The 21150-nt window shown below is 43.7% G+C and overlaps 1 protein-coding gene across 1 annotated transcript; it reads left to right on the top strand.

Annotated features, from left to right (window-relative positions):
• Positions 1 to 2670: 2670 nt before the first annotated feature.
• Positions 2671 to 3627, top strand: LOC127581005 (olfactory receptor class A-like protein 1). Its single transcript, XM_052035064.1, has one exon. It carries the CDS (start codon positions 2671 to 2673, stop codon positions 3625 to 3627), a length of 957 nt encoding a protein of 318 aa, XP_051891024.1.
• Positions 3628 to 21150: the final 17523 nt, after the last annotated feature.

The raw sequence follows: 21150 nt of genomic DNA on the forward strand, positions 1-21150 counted from the left end.
ATGTAGATACTACCGATGGTGGGGATCGATATGGGCCGAGTCCACTACTCTCTGCGGCTTCTTGTATTCCTGCGCATTTGATTTGCCATACCAGAACATGATGCAATCAGTCAGGATACTTTCAATAGTACATCTGTAGAAGTTTGTTACAGTGTTTGGTGACCTGCCAAACCTCCTTAACCTTCAAAGAAAGTAAAAACGCTGGTGAGCCTTCCTTCTGATTGCATCTATGTGTTGGGCCCAGGACAGGACATCCGACATGTTAACGCCTAGGAATTTAAAGCTGCAGACCTTCTCCATCACTGATCCCCCAATGTATACTGGCACATGTTCATAAGAACATAAGAAATAGGAACAGGACGAGGCCATCTGTCCCATTGAGCTTGCTCCACCATTCAATAAGATCATGGCTGATCTGGCCATGGACTCAGCTCCATCTATCTGCCTTTTCCCCATAAACCTTAATTCCCCTGCTATGCAAAAATAGGTAGCCTCTACTGCTTCCCTGGGTAAAGAATTCCACAGATTCACTATTCTCTGGGAAAAGCAGTTTCTCCTCATCATTGTCCTAAACCTACTCCCCTGAATCTTGAATCTATGTCTCTTAGTTCTAGTCTCACCTCCCAGTGGAAACAACTTTCCTGCCTCTATCTTATATATCCCTTTCATCATAGTCCCAGGCGGCTCAATCTCTCCTCATAGGCTAACACCCGGTGAACCTCCTCTGCACTGCCTCCAAAGCCAGTATATCTTTCCTCAAGTAAGGAGACCAGAACTGCATGCAATATTCCAAGTGTGACCTCACCAGTAGCCTGTACAGTTGCAGCATAGCCTCCCTGTTCTTAAATTCAATCCCTCTAGCAATGAAGGCCAACATTCCATTTGCCTTCTTGATAACCTGTTGCACCTGCAAACCAACCTTTTGCGATTCATGCACAAGCACTCCCAAGTCCCTCTACATAACGCATGTTGCAATCTTTCACCATTTAAATAATAATCTGATCTTCTATATTTCCTTCCAAATTGGATGATGTCACATTTACCAACATTGTAGTCTGCCAGACCCTTTCCCACTCACTTAACCCATCTATATCTCTCTGCAGACTCTCCACATCCTCTGCACAATTTGCTTTTTCACTCAACTTTCTACTTAATGTTCACCCTCCTTCCGCATCTTGTTAACAATCAGTTCTTTAGTTTTACTGACATTGAGCAAAAAGTTGTTGTTGCAGCATCACCCAACCAGGTATTCTATGTCGCTCCGGTAAGCTGCCTCATCACCACTTGTGATTTGTCCAACAACAGTGGTCTCGTTGGCGAATTTGTATATGGCATTGGAGCTGTGCTTAGCCACACAGTCACATATGTATAGAAAGTAGAGCAGATGGTGAAGTATGCAACCTTGAGGTGCATCTGTGTTGATGATCAGTGAGGAGGAGTTCATCTTTTAGCATATGAGAGGTCTATTCAAGCCTCTTATAACAACGGGATAGAAGCTGTCGTTGATCATAGTGGTACACGCTCTCAGATCTTCTGCCAGATGGGAGAGGGAAGAAGAGAGAATGGCTAGGGTGAGAGGGTCCTTGATTATGTTGGCTGCTCTCCCGAGACAGTGGGAAGTGTAGATGGAGTAAATGCAAGGGAGACTGGTTTGCATGATGGACTGGGCTGCATTTACAACTCTCTGCAATATCTTATGTCTTGAACAAAGCAGTTGCCATATCAAGCTGTGATGCATCTGGATAGGATGCTTTCTATGGTGCATCTGTAAAGATTGGTAAGAGTCATTGGATGGGTGATGAATTTCCTTCGGCATCTGAGGAAGTAGAGGTGTTGGTATGCTTTCTTGGCATATTGTCCACACGGCTGGTCCAGGACAAATTGTTGGTGATATTTACACCTATGAAATTGAAGCTCCATGCATCTCCACCTTGGCACCATTGATAGACACAGGGCGAGTACAGTATTCCACCCCCTTCCTGAAGTCAATGACCAGCTCTTTCATTTTACTGACATTGAGGGATCGGTTCTCATCTTGACACCATGTCGCTAGGCTCCCTATCTCCATCTTGTTGTTTGACAGCCTGCCCACTGCAGTGGTGTCATCTGCCAACTTGCAAATAGAGTTCGAGCAGAATTGGCCACACAGTCATGAGTCTGTATGGAGAATAGTAAGCGGCTGAGGATGTAGCCTTGCAGAGCACCAGTGTTGAAGATAATTGTGGTGGAGGTGTTACTGCCTTTCCTTACTGATTGTGGTCTGTTGGTCAGGAAACCAAGCATCAAATTGCAGATGGATGTACAGAGTCCTAGGGCTATGTTGGAGATGAGTTCATTTGGAATTATAGTGTTAAAGGTGGAGCTATGGTCATAAATAGGAGCCTGATGTAGATTTAGCATGATTGTTGGAATTCTATATTGTCACTTTTGTCTGTGAGCACCATCATTTTCACATCATTCCAATTGTTTTCCAGTTTTCTGAATTCCGAATCAAAAATTGTGAAAATTCAATATTTAAATAAACTTAATAACTATTCCAATCTAATCAAGATTCATACACACATAAAATTTTGCTTGTCAGATTATTATGTTTACTTGTTTCTGTCACAATATTGTTGATTTTTTATTTAACAGGCACAAAACAGCACAAATACAAAAGAACAGAATATCATGGAAGGAAGGAGTGTTGTGAAGGGTACTTTGTACTTGCTGTTGACAGTGATTGGAATCCCAGGTAATCTGGCAATTGTTGCATCGTTCATCCACATCGCCTACTGTGAGCACAAGCTTTTGCCGGCAGACACAATTGTGTACAATCTAGCTACTGTCAACTTACTAGTGGTTTTGGTAAGGTGCATTCCAGAAACTACAGCAGCATTTGGACTAAAGCAACTCTTTGATGACAATGGTTGCAAAATTGTAATCTTCATGTACAGAAGCAGCAGGTCCTTGTCAATTTGGCTGACTTTTCTACTGAGTGGCTTTCAATGTATTAGCTTGACACCAGTCACTTCAACTTGGACTAAGGTCAAAAGGCAAGCAGCAAAATGCCTTTCTGTAGCTCTTGTCTTTCTGTGGTTGCTGAATATGTCCTTAAGTACTCCAGCAGTATTATTTTCCATTTCCTCAGCAAACAATTCAACTGGCAAACAATTTGCTGTGAACCTTGAGTATTGTTTTGTGAAATTTCCCTCACGGGCAGTGAAACTTGCAAATGGTGCAGTTCAAACCTCCAGAGATGTCATTCCCATTGTCCTTATGGTACTTGCCAGTGGTTATATTCTATTGATTCTGTATAGACATAAGCAGCAGGTAAAAGGCATTCGGAACTCAAATAAAGACAATGGATCCACTATTGAGACACGTGCAGCCAAAGCTGTGGTCACTTTGGTTACACTTTATGTTCTTTTTTTTGGGGTTGATAGCATTCTTTGGGTTTACACTCTGACTGTTGCTAAAACCATGCAGACCTCTCTCATTTCAGACCTTCGAGTCTTTTTTTCCTCTCTCTATGCTTCCATCAGTCCCATTGTAATTATTATTTCCAACCGAAAAGTCCACAACAAATTAAAATGTGCAAAGGCAAACCCAGATGCAAATTTGGTAGAAACTGTTCCCCGAGTTTAAAAATACAAAACTAATCTAAAGAAAATGTCTGCAACTGACAACATTGAACATATTTCCAGATTGCAGTTAATGTTATGTTTCGTATTCATTGTGTAATTTATTCCCAAAGTCAGGCATTTTGCTACTTATAAACAATTAGCTTTGATGATAGTTAGGCAATTAGCATTTCAAGAATCCATATAAAGAATTGTATGCATGTAGTGCATTTAGAGCTCTCATATTTTTATTGGTGCTTATATTGGAATAAGTCAGAGTGATACCTGTTGACGGAAGAAAACTCTCATCTCTTCACCCTTCATTTACACTGTTATTTATTGTTGCAACGGAATGGTGTAACATGAAAAACCTAGATTAATCCTTCTCCAAATTTGTAATAAACAGAAGTGAGGTTATACAGAATGATTTTGGATCATATCAGGGCAGTAGATTCATATTAAAAAACCTTAAAGAATTTTTTCCTTTCAAGCATCTGATTTGCTGTTTATATATATTAAAATGTCATGATTTTACGCTATTGGATTGTAAACACAGCCCACAATGACAGTGGATAGTAAAAATATAAACATTGACCAATTGTAAATGAACATTCCTCAAGACGTGTTTTTCAATTAAGCTATGTGGTACAAAGAAAATAAAATTGAAGAATGTCAAGTTCTCTTCCTTGGAGATTAAGTCAGCTTTTCACATGAACATTAGAAACAGAAGCTGGAATAATGCAATAGCTCCCTGAAAGTGACCACGAAAGCAGATAGGGTGGTACCTCATTGGGGGCACTGAGTATAAGAGTAAGGAAGTCATGTTGCAGTTATATAAAACTTTGGTTAAGCCACATTTGGAGTATTGTGTGCAATTCTAGTCACCCCATTACAGGAAGGATGTGGAGGCTTTGGAAAGAGTGTAGAAAAGATTTGCCAGGATGCTGCCTGGATTATTGCTCAGCTGCCTGAGCTATAAGGAGAGGTTGGACAAACTTGGGTTGTTTTCTCTGGAGTGTAGGAGGCTGAGGGGAGATCTGATAGAAGTTTATACAGTTATGAGAGGCATAAATAGGGTAGACATTCAGAATCTTTTTCCAAGGGTATAAATGTCAAGTACTAGAAGACATGCATTTAAGATGAGAGGGGGAAAGTTTAAAGGAGATGTTCAAGGCAGGTTTTTAACACAGAGGTGCCCAGAATGGGCTGTCATGGGTAGTGTCGGAAGCAGATATGATAGTGGTGTTTAAGAGGAAATTTGATAGACATGAATATGCAGGGAATGGAGAGATCTAGATCATGTACAGGCAGAAGAGACTTAGTTTATTTTGACATTGTGTTCAGTGCAGACATTATGGGCTGAAGGGCCCGTTCCTATGCTGTACTGTACTAGATTCTATGTTCTAATTGGTTCCTTGAACCAGGTCTACATCCAATAAGATCATGGCTGAACCAAAATTCTTCCTCTTCCCCGTCTTAAATGGAAAACTCCTTATTCTGAAACCATACCCCCTTGTTTTAGCTAATGTCCACAAGAATAAATATCCTCTGAGCATCCATTCTGTCAATCCCCTTCATAGAGTCATTGAGTTATACAGCATGGAAACAGATCCTTTGGCCCAACTTGTCCATGTCAACCAAATTGCCTACCTGAGCTAGTGCTAATTGCCTGTGTTTGGCCTATATCCCGCTAAACCTTTCTCATCCGTGTAGCTGTTCAAATGTCTTTTACGTGTTGTAATTGTACCCGCCTCTACAGCTTCGTCTGGCAGTTTGTTCTGTATCCCCACCAACCTCTGTGTGAAAAATGTGCCCCTCAGGTTCCCTTTAAATCTTTCCCCTCTCACTTTATATCTATAGACCCCTACTCTGGGAAGAAGACTGACCATTCACCTTATCTATGCCCCTCATGTTTTTATAAACCTCTATAAGGTCACCTCTCAGCCTGCTACAGTCCAGGGAAGATAGCCCCACAAGCCCTCCCCACAAGCCCTCCAGTCCTGGTAACATCCTCGTGAATATTTTCTGCACACTATTCAGCTTAATGACATCCTTCCTACAGCTGGGTGACCACAACTGCACACAATGCTCCAAGTGCAGTTTCACCAATGTCTTGTACAGCTGTAACATGGTGTCCCAACTCTTGTACTCAAAGCCCTGACCGATGAAGGTAAGTGTGCCAAATGCCTTCATCATCACCCTGTTGACCTGCGTTGCCACTTTCATGGAAATACGCACACAGAATATAGATCAGCACAGCACAGGAACAAGCTCTTTGGCCCACGATATATGTGCTGACCATGATGCCAATTAAACTAAACCTATATAACCCAAGTTTGTCCAAGCTCTCCTAATAGCTCATAACCTTCTAATCCAGGAAGCATCCTAGTAAACCTCTTCTGCACCTTCTCCAAAGCCTCCATATCCTTCCTAGAATGGGGCAACCAGAATTGCACACAATACCCCTAGTGCGTTCAAACCAAATTTTTACATAGCAGCAACATGACTTCCTGACTCTTATACTGAATGCCTTTTACCGATGAAGGCAAGCATGCCATATGCCTTCTTTACCACCCTATTTACTTGCATGGCCACTTTTATTGAGCTATGTACTTGAACCCAAAGGTACCTCAGTACATCAATACTGCTAAGGGTCCTACCATTAACTGCATGCTCTCCTCTTACATTTGACCTCCCTGAGAATGTGTATAATGAAAGGTTAGAAGAGTAAAAATATGTGAGCCCTGAAAAGAGAATTTAAGGGTACATCACTATGGCTGTAATAGACTGCTTGAAATAGCTGTGCTTCACTTTGTAATGCCTTGCTTCAGAGATTTTGCTTGCTTCAGCTAGTTTTCTTCAGCCTTGAGGTATGATTATACAGTACAGTTTTTGTCTCAACAAGTCTGCACAATTGACTTGTTCCACTAAACTGACCCTGAGTCCACCATAAGAAAGCCTATGTATACAAAGATAACCGGTGGAACAAGATGGTCTGAAAAGATTAAGGAACTATAGCTTTAGTAACTTTTTTTAAGTAAATTCCTTTGTCTGTAACCAATCACGATGTAGAAAATAAGTTCCATGCTACCTGACTAATGCATGATCATTCCTTGTATGGTAATTGTTTGCACCTCTGAAAAAGTATAAGAATGTATGTAGATCAATGTATCTCAGAGATCACTTGGTCCGGGACGTAGGTGCCTGGCTTGGTGCTCTCTCCTCGGATCAAGTAATAAAGAGATTGAACGAGAACAGTGGTCTTTTGAATCTTCTCTCCGACCAAATTCGACAATTTTGACGAGCCAGCCAGGAGTCCAAACAGCACCCAGCGGTGAATCGGTGTAAGTGGAAGAGGCAGAAACTCGCGATTGGAGACGAGACGGGCCCATAGGGCAATTTGACCCTGGTCTCCTCTCAGCCGCGATTCTCCCCCTTCGATCCCCTACTGGAGTGACCTAAGGACTCCTCGAACCGGAGGAGGGGAAATCGGTCGGTAAGATCTATTTATTTAAGTATTATTAATCTGGCTAGGCACAGAGTGGGGTAACCAGGCCCTGCCTCCTGACAAAGGTTTGAACAATGCGGCTAGGCGCAGAGTGGGGTAACCAGGTCTCACCGGCTGACGATTAGTGAGACAAGGAGAACGAGAGGAGGAAGTTGGGCCCCGATAAGACCTGGTAAAGAGTTGAAGGTAAGAGATTGTGAGCGCTTGGGGAAAAGAGAAGGGGGGGAGGAGATAAGGGTCACCGAAACAGCATCCTGCCTTAGACCGGTTGTTAAGAGGGGAAATCCCCCACGTGAAGGTCAGGACCTGAAGTGGATGCCGGAGTACAGTGACAAAATGGGTCAAACTTTAGACAAAGAGGATGTTAAAACACCCTTGGGAAAATTGTGTAAAAAAAATCCAGATCTAGAAAAGAGTTTTCATCAACTTAGTGCACGATTGAACAAGAAATTGGGGGACATTAATTGGCCATTGTGGGGGACTTGGGATTTAGAAAAATGTACGCGCGCTGAAACAGAGGTTTGGAAAACAAATTGTTTGCAAAATTGGAAGGATCTCATTACTAAATGGAAAGGGGTGGCAGAGAAATTGAATGAGAAATCTAAACAGACCTCTTGGGAAGTAAACGCTAAAAGGAGGGATATCCCTATTACAGATGACCAGGTTATACCCTGTCCATATATAGTTCTTAAAGCCTTGTGTGAATTGTATGATAAAAAATGAATTAAAGCAAAGGGGGAAACTGGTAAATGAATGGCGCCTTTGGACATGTCTGGACTTCAACTACTTTTTGAGAGTGGGGAAGACACCGATATTGAAGAGGTAATTGCCTCCGCCCCTTCCTTACCCCAACGGGGCGCGGCTGTTTCCCCATTGTATCCCCAATTTCCCTCCCAACTTCCCACCTACTCAGAATCAGAGGAACAGGGAGCTGAGGAAAACTGACCTAGCAGAGAGGTTTTTTTTTGGACCCCATCGCTTGTCGCACTAGGTCTAGTGGTGGTAAGGGAAACCTTCAAGCTCCCCTGGGAAGTAATCTAGGGGCTAGGAAAATAATGACTCCCCAGGGTACAAAGCTCAAGACGATGGGAGCCCATCATCAGACCTTGGCACCCAAAATCAGGCAGGCCCATAGCAAACCCACAGTGCAATACCTCATTCTTGCTCAGATTAAACTTCATCTACCATTTCTCCATCCATGCCTGTAACAGATCTATATTTTGCTGTATGCTTTGACAGCCCTCTACACTTCCATCAATCTTTGTGTCATCTACAGACTTACTAACCCACCCATTTCTATTTTCATCCAAGTCATTTATATATATATATATATATATATATATATATATATATATATATATATATATATATATATATATATATATCACACACAACAGAAGCCCCAGTACCGATCCCTGCGGAACATCACTGGTCACGGACCTCCAGCCAAGATTAAACCCTCCCACTACTATCCTCTGTCTTTTATAAGCAAGCCAATTCTGAATTCAAACTACCAAGTCACCATGGTTCCCATGTATCTTAATCTTCTGGATCAGCCTACCATGAGTGACCTTGTCAAATGCCTCACTAAAATCCCCGCAGACGACATCCACTCTCCTACACTCATTAATCACCTCCTTAAAAAACTTGATCAAGTTTGTAAGACATGACCTGCCCCACACAAAGTCATGCTGACAGTCCCTAATCAGGCCATGCTTTTCCGAATGTGTTCCTATAATTTCCTGGATTATCCCTATTTCTTTGCTTGAACAAAGGAACAACATTGGCTATTCTCTATTACTCTGGGACTTCGCCTGTTACTAGGGAGTATATAAAGATCTTTGTCAAGGCCCCAGCAATCTCCTCTCTTGCCTCTTTCATTAACCTGGGACAGATCTCATTGGGCCCCGGAGACTTATCCACCTTAATGTTCTTCAAATGTCCCAGCACAACTTCCTCCTTGATGTCAAAATGCCCCAGCACATTAGCGTGCCCCACACTGCTCTCACTGTCCTCCATGTCCTTCTCCTTGGTGAATATCGATGAAAAGTACTCATTTAGTACCTTACCCATATCCTGTGACTCCAAGGATAAATTCCCTCCTTCATCCTTGAGTGGTCCTATCCTCCCTAGTTATCCTCTTGTTTTTAACATAAGTACAAAATACTTTGGGATTCTCTTTAATCCTGCTTGCCAAGGACATTTCATGGCCCCTTTTGACCTTCCTAATCCCTTGCTTGAGCTCTTTCCTGGTAACTTTATGTTCCTCAAGATCCCGGTCTGACTTTAACTTCCTAAACCTTACATATGCTTCCCTTTCTTTTTGACTAAATTCATAACCTCTCTCGTCATCCAAGGTTAGGACGATCCAAAAAACTTCCTCATATCAGATGGGGACTTGCTCAGTAACAGCTGCTTCCAATTAACTACCCCAGCTCCTGTAATAATGTTGTAATTTACCCTCCCCCAATTTAGTCCTTTCCCACAAGGTCCAGACATACAGTATGCTTATTCATAACTACCTTAAAACTTAAGAACTTGTAATTACTGTTCCCAAAATGCTTTCCCGTTGAAAGGCCAGTCAGTTGGCCAGATTTATTTCCCAAAACAAGGTCCAGTATGGCCCCTCCTTTAGTTGGATTACACACATACTGTTTTAAGAAACTCTCTTGAATGCATTGAAGAAATTCTGTCCCATCTGAGCCTCTTGCACTAAGTCCCAGTCAATATTGGGGAAGTTAAAGTCACCCATGACAACAACCCTGTTGCTTTTACATCTTTCCATAATCTGTCTACATATCTGTTCCTCTATCTCCCGCTGGCTATTGGAAGGCCTGTAGTATAACCCCATCAGAGTGATTGCAACTTTTTTTATTTTTGAGCTCTACCCACATTGTCTCAATGGATGAGCCCTCCAGTATGTCCTCTCTGCATGCAGCTGTGACATTCTCCCTGATTAGTAATGCAACTCCTCCTCTTTTACCTCTCTCTCTATCTTGTCTAAAACATCAAAGCCCAGGAATGTTGAGCTACCTGTCCTGTCCCGCTCACAGCCACGTCTCTGTAATGGCCACAACATCATGTACTGATCCAGCTCTAAGTTCATCTACATTACCCATAATACTTCTTGCATTAAAATAAACACACTTTGGCCCATTAGTCCTACCGTGTTTATTAACCTGTCCCTGCCTGTTCTTCCTCCTCAATCCCTCCACTTGCTGTCTTGCTGCTCAGGTTCCCATCCCCTACCACTCTAGTTTAAACCCTCCTGGGGAACACTAACAAACCTCTCTGCAAGTGTATCAGCTCCCCTTGTACAGGTTCCACTTGGCCTGGAAGAGACCTCAATGATCCATATACCCAAAGCTCTCCCTCCTGCACCATCTCCTTAGCTATGTATTAAATGGCATTCTCTTCCTATTTCTCACCTCGTTGAGCAAGTGGCACAGGTAGTAATCCTAATAAGGGTAGATTTTTAAAAATGTTTTATTCCTCCTACCTTGGCACATTCCTGTTCTCCTGATACAGCCTCTGCCCACAAACATCTAACTGGACAAACTAGATGCAGAGAGTGTGTTCCCAGCTATGATTCCTAGCATAAGGATATGGAGTTTGCCAGTTAAGAATTTATTTCCTGCAAATCAAAAAACAAATGTTGATGCCAAAATCTGAAATAAAAACAGAAATGCAAGAAACATTCAGCAGGTCAGGCAGCATTTGTGGGAAGAGAAACAGAAATAACATCTCAAATCAAACACATCATCAGAACTGAGTTAATCAAGGGAGAAGTGGGGAAGGAAGGAACAGTGCCTGCGATGTTGCTGCAAGCAAGTTTTTAATTGAACCTGTACCTCCCTGTACTTGTGCATACGACAATAAACCCGACTTGACGACTTGAACAGTGCACTAAGAGGATGATCAGCCACAGTCGTACTGATTGGTGGAAATGGCCTGACTCCCGCACCAATTTTATGTTTCTCTGTACCAACATGTACCACGACTTCTGGCTGCTTTGCCTCCTGCTCAAGAATGTTGTGGACTTGATCAGAGACATCCCAGACTCTGGCATCTGGGAGGCAACATACCATCCAAGATTCTCGCTCATGTGCACAGAATCACCTGTCTGGCCCCCTAACTATAGAGTCCCCTATCATTACTGCCCTCCTCTCTCTTTCCCTTCCCTTCTGAGCCACAGGGCCGGACTCTGTGCCAGAGGAATTGCCACTGTTGCTTCCCCTGGGTAGGCTATCTGTCCCAACAGTACTCAAGCAAGAGAACTTATTGTCAAGGGGTACAGCCACAGGGGTACTCTCTAGTACCTGACTCTTTCCCTTCCCTTTCCCCTTCCTCTCTGTGATCGACGCCTGCCTCCCGTGGCCCAGGTGTGACCACCTGCCTATAACTCCCGTCTATCACCTCCTCATTCTCTCTGACCAGACGAAGGTCTTCGAGCTGCCTCTCCAGTTCCCTAACATGGTCCCTTCAGAGCTGCAGCTCGACACACCAGATGCAGATATGGCTGTCCTGCTGATTATGCTGAATTAATTAAACGCCAAACTAAACAAATCCCTTCTGCCTACACAAGTCCATTCTCTGCATATTCATTTGCCTAAGAGCCTCTTAAGTGCCTCTCTCTTATCTGCCTCCACCGCCACCCCTGGCAGTGCATTCCAGGCACCCACCGCTCTCTGTGTAAAAAACTTGCCCCACACATCTCCTCTTTCAATTTGCCACTTCTCACCTTAAAAGTATCGAGTCATAGAGCACTACAGCATAGAAACAGGCCGTTTGTCCCATCTAATCCATGCCGGCCTGGTTTTCTGCTGAGTCCCATCTACCTGCTCCTGGACCATAGCCCTCCATACCTCTCTCATCCCATGTACCTATCCAAACTTCTTTGAAATGTTACAATTGAACCCACATCTACCACTTCTGCTGGCAGCTCATTCCACACCCACACCACCCTCTGAGTGAAGAAGTTCCCCCTCAGATTCCCCTTAAATATTTCACCTTTCACCCTAAACCTATGACCTCTAGTTCTAGACTCACACAACCTGAGAGGAAAAACCCTGCATGCATTCACCCTATCTATACCCCAATAATTTTGTATACCTCTATAAGATCCACCCTCATTCTCCTGAGCTCCAGGGAATAAAGTCTTAACCTATTCAACCTATCCCTGTAACTCAGGTCCTCAAATCCTGGCAACATCCTTGTAAGTTTTTCTCTGTACTCTTTCAAGCTTATTGATATCTTTCCTGTTGGTGGGTGACCAGAACTCCACACAAAACTCTACATTTGGCCTCACCAACATCTTTTATACAACTTCAACATAACATTCCAACTCTTGTACTCAGTGCCCTGATTCATGAAGGCTAATGTGCCAAAAGCTCTCTTTATGACCCCATCTACCTGTTTCAAGGAATTATGGATCTGTATTCCCAGGTCCCTTTGTTCTACTGCACACCTCAGTGCCCTACCATTCATTGTGTAAGTCTTACCCTGGTTTGTCCTCCCAAAGTGCATCACCTCACACTTGTCTGTATTAAATTCCATATGCCATATTTCAGCCTATTTTCCTAGATGGCCCAGAAATCTTGCAAGCTTTGATAGCCTTCCTCGCTGTCCACTACACCCCCAATCTTGGTGTCATCTGCAAATTTGCTGATCCATTTTACCACATTATTATCTAAATCATTGATAAACAACAATGGGCCCAACAGTGATCCCTGTGGCATACCACTAGTCACAGGCCTCCAGTCAGAGAGACAACCATCTACTACCACTCTCTGGCTTCTCCCACTAATCCGACGTTAAATCCAATTGAATACTTCATCCTGAATGCCAAGTGACTTAACCACGCGGGACTTTGTCAAAGGCCTTGCTAAAGTCCATGTAGACAAGTATCCACCACCTTCCCATGATCAACCTTCCTGGTAACCTCCTCGAAAAACTTTATAAGATTGTTAGACATGACCTGCCATGCACAAAGCCATGTTGACTATCAGACCCTGTCTATCCAAATACTTACTGTATATATCCTGTCCCTCAGACTACCTTCCAATAATTTACCCACAACTGATGCCAGGCTCACCAGCCTATAATTTCCCGGCTTATTCTTGGAGTCTTTCTTAAACAACAGAACAACATTAGTTATCTTTCAGTCTTGTAGCACCTCACCCATGGTTAAGGATATTCTGAATATCTCTGCCAGGGCCCCTGCAATTTCTACACCAGCCTCCCACAAGTTCTGTGGGGACACCTTGTCAAGTCCTGGGGATTTATCCACACTACTTTGTATCAAGGCAGCGAGCACCTCCTATTCCATAATCTGGATATGGTCCATGACCTCACTACTCTTCTGCCTCAGTTCTGTGGTCTCTTGTGTCTGTCTCCACAGTAAATACAGATGCAAAACATTCATTTAAGTTCTCCCCCATCTCTTTCGGCTCCACACATACATGACCATGCTGATCTTCGAGAGCACCAATTTTGTCCCTTACTATCCATTTGCTTTTAATATAGCTATAGAAGCCCTTGGGATTCTCTTTCACCTTGTCTGCCAGAGCAACCTCATGTCCTCTTTTAGCCCTCTTATTTTCTCTCTTAAGTATTCTCTTGCATGTCTTATACTCCTCAGTGCCTCATTTGATCTTAAATGCCTATAGCTGATATGCGCCTCCTTTTTTTTTAACCAGGGCCTCAATATCCCTTGATATTGATGGTTTCCCAAACCCGTTAGCCTTGCTTTTAATTCTAACAGGAACATATAGATTCTGTACTCTCAATTTTTCATTTTTGAAGGCCTTCCACTTACCAAGCATCTCTTTGCTGGAAAACAACCTGTCCAATGCATGCCTGCCAGATCCCTTCTGATGCCCTCAAAATTGGCCTTCCTCTTGTTTAGAATCTTAACCCTAGGACCGGTCCTATCCTTCTCCAAAATCATCTTGAAGCTAATGGAATTATGATCACCAGGTCCAAATTATGATCACCTGCTCACACTTCTGTCACCTGCCCTGCCTCATGAGTTCACTTTCCAGAAGACTGATCTTACCTCCGCAATGGTGGGTTCAGGTGCATTGGAAGCTGTTAGGATGGGTGAACCATAGAACCATAGGACCATAGAACCATACAGCACAAAACAGGCCCTTCGGCCCACCATGTTGTGCCGTCCATCAAACCACCCTCACACTATCTAACCTTTTCCTCCCGCATTACCCTCTATGTCACATTCCTCCATATGCCTATCCAACAAACTCTTGAACCTGACCAATGTATCTGCCTCCACCACCACCCCAGGCAGTGCATTCTATGCACCAACCACTCTCTGGGTGAAAAACCTCCCCCTGCCATCTCCCCTGAACCTCCCACCCATAACCTTAAAGCCATGCCCTCTTGTCTTGAGCATTGGTGCCCTGAGAAGGAGGCGCTGACTGTCTACTCTATCTATTCCTCTCAATATTTTATATACCTCTATCATATCTCCTCTCATCCTCCTCCTTTCCAGTGAATAAGGCCCTAGCACCTTAAGCCTCTCCTCATATTCAATACTCTCTAATCCAGGCAGCATCCTGGTAAATCTCCTCTGCACCCTCTCCAACGCCTCCACATCCTTTCTATAATGAGGCGACTAGAACTGAACACAGTACTCTAAGTGTGGCCTAACTATAGTTTTGTAAAGCTGCATCATCACCTCGCGGCTCTTAAACTCAATCCCGCGATTTATGAAAGCCAACATCTCATTGGCCTTCTTAACTGCTCTTTCCACATGTGAGGCAACTTTCAATGAACTGTGAATATGAACCCCCAGATCCCTCTGCTCCTCCACACTACCAAGTACCTTGCCATTTACCCAGTACTCTGCCCTGGAGTTTGTCCTTCCAAAGTATACCACCTCACATTTCTCTGGATTGAACTCCATCTGCCACTTGTCAGCCCAGCTCTGCGTCCTATCAATATCCCTCTGTAAGCTCCGACAGCCCTCCACACTATCCACAACACCGCCGATCTTAGCATCGTCAGCAAACTTACTAACCCAGCCCTCCACCCCCTCATCTAAGTCATCTATAAATATCACAAAAAGTAGAGGTCCCAGAACCGATCCCTGCGGGACACCACTAGTCACTGCCTTCCAATCCGAGGGCACTCCTTCCACCACAACCCTCTGCTTTCTACATGCAAGCCAATTCCTAATCCACACAGCCAAGCTTCCTTGGATCCCTTGGCCTCTGACCTTCTGAAGAAGCCTACCATGAGGAACCTTATCAAACGCCTTACTAAAATCCATGTAAACCACATCCACCGCACTGTCCTTATCAATCTTCCTGGTCACCTCCTCAAAGAAATCTATCAGGCTTGTGAGGCAAGATCTTCCCTTCACAAAGCCATGCTGGCTGTCCCTAATCAGTCCATGATTCTCTAGGTGTTCATAAATCCTATCCCTTAGAATCCTTTCTAACAGCTTACCCACCACAGATGTGAGGCTCACCGGTCTATAATTCCCTGGCCTATCCCTATTACCTTTTTTGAACAAGGGGACAACATTCACAACCCTCCGGCACCATCCCCGTGGACAACGAGGACTCAAAGATCCTTACCAGCGGTTCAACAATCTCCTCCCTCGCCTCTCAAAACAGCCTGGGGAAAATACCGTCAGGCCCCGGAGATTTATTTGTCTTGATATTATTTAACAACTTCAACACATCCTCTCTTGATATCTACAACCTCGAGAACGTTACCCTTACCAGCATTCCCTTCCTAGTCATCAAGACCCCTCTCCTTGTTGAATACCGAAGAGAAGTATTCATTGAGAACTTCTCCCACTTTCGCCGCCTCCAGGCACATTCTCCCACCTTTGTCTTTAATTGGACCTACCTTTACTCTAACCATCCTCCTACCCTTCACGTACGTGAAAAAGGCCTTGGGATTTTCCTTAACCCTACTAGCCAACGCCTTTTCATGTCCCCTTCTAGCTCTTCTCAGCCCTTTCTTAAGTTCTTTCCTCGCTACTCTATATTCCTCAAGGGTCCTGTCTGAATCTTGCTGCTTATACCTTATATATGCTACCTTCTTCTCCCTAACTAGTCGTTCCACCTCTCTCGTCACCCACGATTCCTTCACCCTGCCATTCCTTCTCTGCCTCCCCGGGACATATTTATCCTTAACATCCTGCATAAGATCCCTGAACATCGACCACATCTCCATGGTACATTTCCCTTCAAAAAGGACATCCCAATTTACACTCCCAAGTTTTCTCCTTATAGCCTCATAGTTCGCCCTTCCCCAATTAAATATCTTCTAGTCCTCTCTACACTTGTCCATGTCCGTGACAATTTTAAAGGTTATGGAGCAATGGTCACTGTCCCTCAAATGCTCACCCACCAATAGATCCTTCACCTGTCCCGGTTCATTTCCTAAAACTAGATCTAGCATGGCATTCCCTCTAGTTGGCCTGTCAACATACTGCATCAGGAATCCCTCTTGGACACATTTAACAAATTCCGTCCCATCTAAACCTTTGGCACTAAGCAGGTTCCAGTCTGTATTTGGGAAGTTGAAGTCTCCCATTATAACAACCCTGTTATTTTTGCTTCCCTCCAAACACTGCCTGCCAATCTGCTCCTCTATATCTCTACTGCTACCAGGGGGCCTATAGAATACTCCTAGCAGAGTAACTACTCCTTTCTTGTTCCTTAATTCCACCCATACGGACTCCTAGAGATGATCCTTCTACAACATCCATCCTTTCCGCAGCCGTAACAGTGTCCCTGACCAGTATTGCCACCCGTCCTCCTCTTCTCCCCCCCTTCCCTATCCCTCTTAAAACACCGAAAACCAGGAATATTCAATATCCACTCTTGCCCTGACGTCAGCCACGTCTCGGTAATAGCCACAATATCATAGTCCCCCATACTTATCCAAGCCCTCAGTTCATCCCCCTTATTCCTGACGCTTCTTGCATTTAAGTAAACACACTTCAGTCCATCTACCTTACTACTTTTATAGCCTGTATTCTGCTTCTCCTTCCCCAAAGCCTCTCTACCTGTTTGATCTAACTTTTCCCCATCCCCTTCTTCCTCTGACCTACTCCTCCAGTTCCCTTCCCCCTCATAAACTAGTTTAAACTCTCCTGAACCACCCTAGCAAACCTAGCCGCAAGGATATTGGCCCCCTTCTGGTTCAGGTGTAACCCATCCTCTCTATACAGGTCCCACCTTTCCGAGAAGAGATCCCAATGATCCAGAAATCTAAAACCCTCACTCCTACACCAACTTCTCAGCCACGCATTTATCTGCTACCTCCTCCTGTTCCTGCCTTCACTATCGTGTGGCACCGGCAGCAATCCCGAGATTGCTACCCTTGAGGTCCTGTTCCTCAGTCTCCTGCCTAGCTCCCTGAACTCGTTCTTCAGGACCTCATCCTCCTTCCTACCTATGTCGTTGGTGCCAACATGGACCACAACTTCTGGCTGCTCTCCCTCCCGCTCAAGAATCCTGTGGACCCGATCAGTGACATCCTGGACCCTGGCACCTGGGAGGCCACATACCATCCAGGATTTATGCTCACTGCCACAGAACCTCCTATCTGTTTCCCTATTGAGTCCCCTATCACTACAGCATGTCTCTTTCCCATCCTCCCCTTCTGAGCAGCAGTACCAGTCCCAGTGCCAGAGACCTGGTTACTGCAGCTAGGCCCCTGCAGGTCATCCCCCTCAACAGCCTCCAAGGCAGAAAACCTGTTACTGAGGAGAACAGCCTCTGGGGTTCCCTGCTCTGTCTGCCTGCCTGACTTCTTCTGACATTCCAATCCCTTTCTGTTCAAAACGTGCATTGAATGTGTTAAGCTCATCGGGAAACATTGTGCTGTTGTCGGTGATCCTGCTTGACTTTGGGATTTGGGAATAATTACAAGGTTGAAAAGACATTTAGACAGGTACATGGATAGGAAAGGTTTAAAGTAATATGGGGAAAACACAGGCAAATGGGACTAGTTTGGATGCATATCTTGGTCAGCATGGATGAGTTGGGGCAAAGTGCCTGCTTCTATGCTGTTTAACTCCATGACTCTGTCCATAGCTCCCTGCAAATGGTAACACAAGTAGATAGGGTGGTAAAGAAGGCTTATGGTATACTTCCCCTCATCGGTTGGGGTGTTGACTATAAAAGTTGAGAAGTCATATTGCAGTCATATCGAAATTTGGTCAGGCCACATTTGGAGTACTGTGTGCATTTCTGGTCACTGCATTACAGGAAGGATGTGGAGGGTTTGAAGTTGATGCAGAAGAGTTTCATCAGAATATTGTCTGGACTGGAGACTATTAACTACAAGTAGAGGTTGGACAAATTTGGATTGATTTCTTGGAAGTGTTGGAGGCTGAGAGATAACCTGATAGAGGTAAATAAAATTATGAGATGCACAGATAGGGTAGATAGGTCACCCCTCAGCTTACAACACAGCATTTCTAGACTGGAAATGTTTATTTCTTGAGGGCATAGCTTGAAGGTGAGAGGGGGAAATTTGAAGATAAAAGGAGATTTATGAGGCAACTTTTTTACACAGAATGGTAGGTGCCTGGAACACACTGCCAGGGAAGCGGATAAAATAGCATTATCATTTTTCATTCCACCTCCTCATCACTGAGTTTCCTTATCCTCTCCCAGCTGGTTCCATCTATCTCTCTTATCTGGTTTCACTTTACACCTTCCAGCTTCTGTCTCTACTTTCCCCCTCCCCTCGCCGGATCTGGCTCCATCTGCCCATTTTTTTCCCTTATGTTTTCAGCTGTCATTCCCTAGCCTCTATTTCAGCATTCTCTGACCATTTGCCCATCATTCCCCACCTCACTTGGTTCCACCTGTCACCTACTAACTCCTCTCTCACCCCTCCCTGTCACCTCTTTAAACTAGCTATCTTCCCTTTACACTTTCAGTCCTGATGCGGGGTCTTGACCCAAAACTGACCATCCCTCTGCCTCCATAGATGTCGCTCAATCCACTAGCAGGTTGTTTTTTGCTTTAAATAATGAGAACTGAACTGGGCTGGGTTTACTTGAACTCATTCAGGGCTCTGATGCAACATTATTTACCCTGTTAATTACCTGCAATGATATTTGTAGAACAAACTTTCCTGGGAGTTGGCGGCGAGGTAGTGAACTTCAATCTTCTATTGTTGCAGATCAACCTTGTTATTGAAGTAAGATTCAATTCACAATATGACATTTGAATTTTGGAATAATTGGTAACTTGTTATGTTTGTTATTTTTCCTGCTTTGATGCAGAAAGGGGAGACAAGGCACCAGTTTGGCACCCAGAAGAGATCACTTTATGTTTAGTGATTAGACAACTGAGACACTGCTACTTTATTAGTTTTTTAAATTTCCTTTATCATTAATGAAAACCTGATGTACAGCATCTTTTTAGTTGGTGCTCATTTTTGAACTTGACATTTCCCGGTGATGGTTTAGTGTACAGAAGGGTGGGAAATAATGTTTGACGTGTTTAGACATTTTTTTCACACACACACTTTCATCATCTGAAGAGTAGACTACATGCTTCACTGGTTTTCTTCGATGCCTGATGCGGTGAAGCACACTGGAACGGCGCATTATCTCCATACAATCTCTCTCTGTTATTCTAATGATGAAATACAGACTGATTGCACCCAAGAATGAGGAACCAACAAATCCAAAAATTACTCCCCAAAGTACTGTCCTGAATCCTTCTGTGAGTTTCCTTGGATAAGGTGGGAGTTTTTCCATTTCAACAATTAGTTCCATTTCATCCCAGTTGATCTCCAGAACTGAAACAGATAACAGATTACTTATCAATAAATGTACAAGTACAGCCAGAAAATGCTGGAAACACTCAGCAGCTAAGGCCGCACCTGTGGGAAGAGAAACACAGTCAATGTTTCAGGTCAGAGACTCTTCATCAGAACCCAAGTATAGAAGCAGGGAAATACAATGGAACGGAAAGAAGAATGAGAAAGACAGGAATGATTTAATGACCAGCAAAATCTGATCACAGAGTGAAATGTTCATAAGAGGGAGCTCAAGATGAACAAGTATTGCAATTTCTAAAACCCTTTCCTTTTATAGTTACAGGTTTAGAACATAGAACAGAATAGCACAGAACAGACCCTTCGGCCCACAATGTTGTGCTGACATAGCTAATCCCTCCTACCTACAGAATGCCCATATCCCTCCATTTTCCTCTCATTCATGTGCCCATCCAAGGCCTTCTTAAAAACCTCCACAATTTTCCTCCACAACTCTTTCAGGCAACACATTCTAGGCATCCGCTACTCCCTGAGTAAAAAATTTACCTCTCATGTCTCTTCTGAATCTACCCCTTCTCACCTTAAATGCATGCTCTCTGGTATTGGATTTCTCAATAATGGGAAGAAGATATTGCTTGTCCTCCATATCTATGCCCCTCATAATTTTATACACTTCCAACAGATCACCCCTCAGCCTCCGCTGCTCCAGAGAAAAGAGCCCAAGCTTGTCCAGCCTCTCCTGATAGCACATGCCCTCTAATCCAGGCAGCATCCTGGTAAACCTCCTCTGCAACCCTCTCTAAAGCCTCAACATCCTTCCTATAGTGAGGTGACAAGAATTGCATGCAATACTCTAAATGCGGTCTAACCAGGGTTCTATAGAGATGTATCATAACTTCTTGACTCCTAAATTCAATACGTCAATTAATGAATGCAAGCATTCCATGTCTTCTTATCTAGACACTTTCAGTGAGCCATGCATTTGCACCCCAAGGTCTCTCTCCTCTTCAACACCATTGAGGGTCTTGCCCTTAAGAGTGTACTGCCTCTTGACATTAGTCCTACCAAGATGCAACACCTCACATTTATCCGGGTTAATCTCCATCTGCCATTTCTCTGCCCACATTGGCAACTGATGATTTCTACCATCATTATTTTGGTAACCAAAACCAAATAATTCATTCTGCAGAAAATTTAAAAGTAGACTTTATTTTTAATTGAATATATTTTTATTGTGTCTATCCAAACCACCTTACTGAA

Source organism: Pristis pectinata, chromosome 20, assembly GCF_009764475.1.
Source record: "Pristis pectinata isolate sPriPec2 chromosome 20, sPriPec2.1.pri, whole genome shotgun sequence".
NCBI classification, from domain to species: Eukaryota; Metazoa; Chordata; class Chondrichthyes; order Rhinopristiformes; family Pristidae; genus Pristis; species Pristis pectinata.

Excerpts from the sequence above, each read along its gene's own strand:
- LOC127581005 (XM_052035064.1), top strand. The coding sequence starts at position 2,671 with ATGGAAGGAAGGAGTGTTGTGAAGGGTACTTTGTACTTGCTGTTGACA.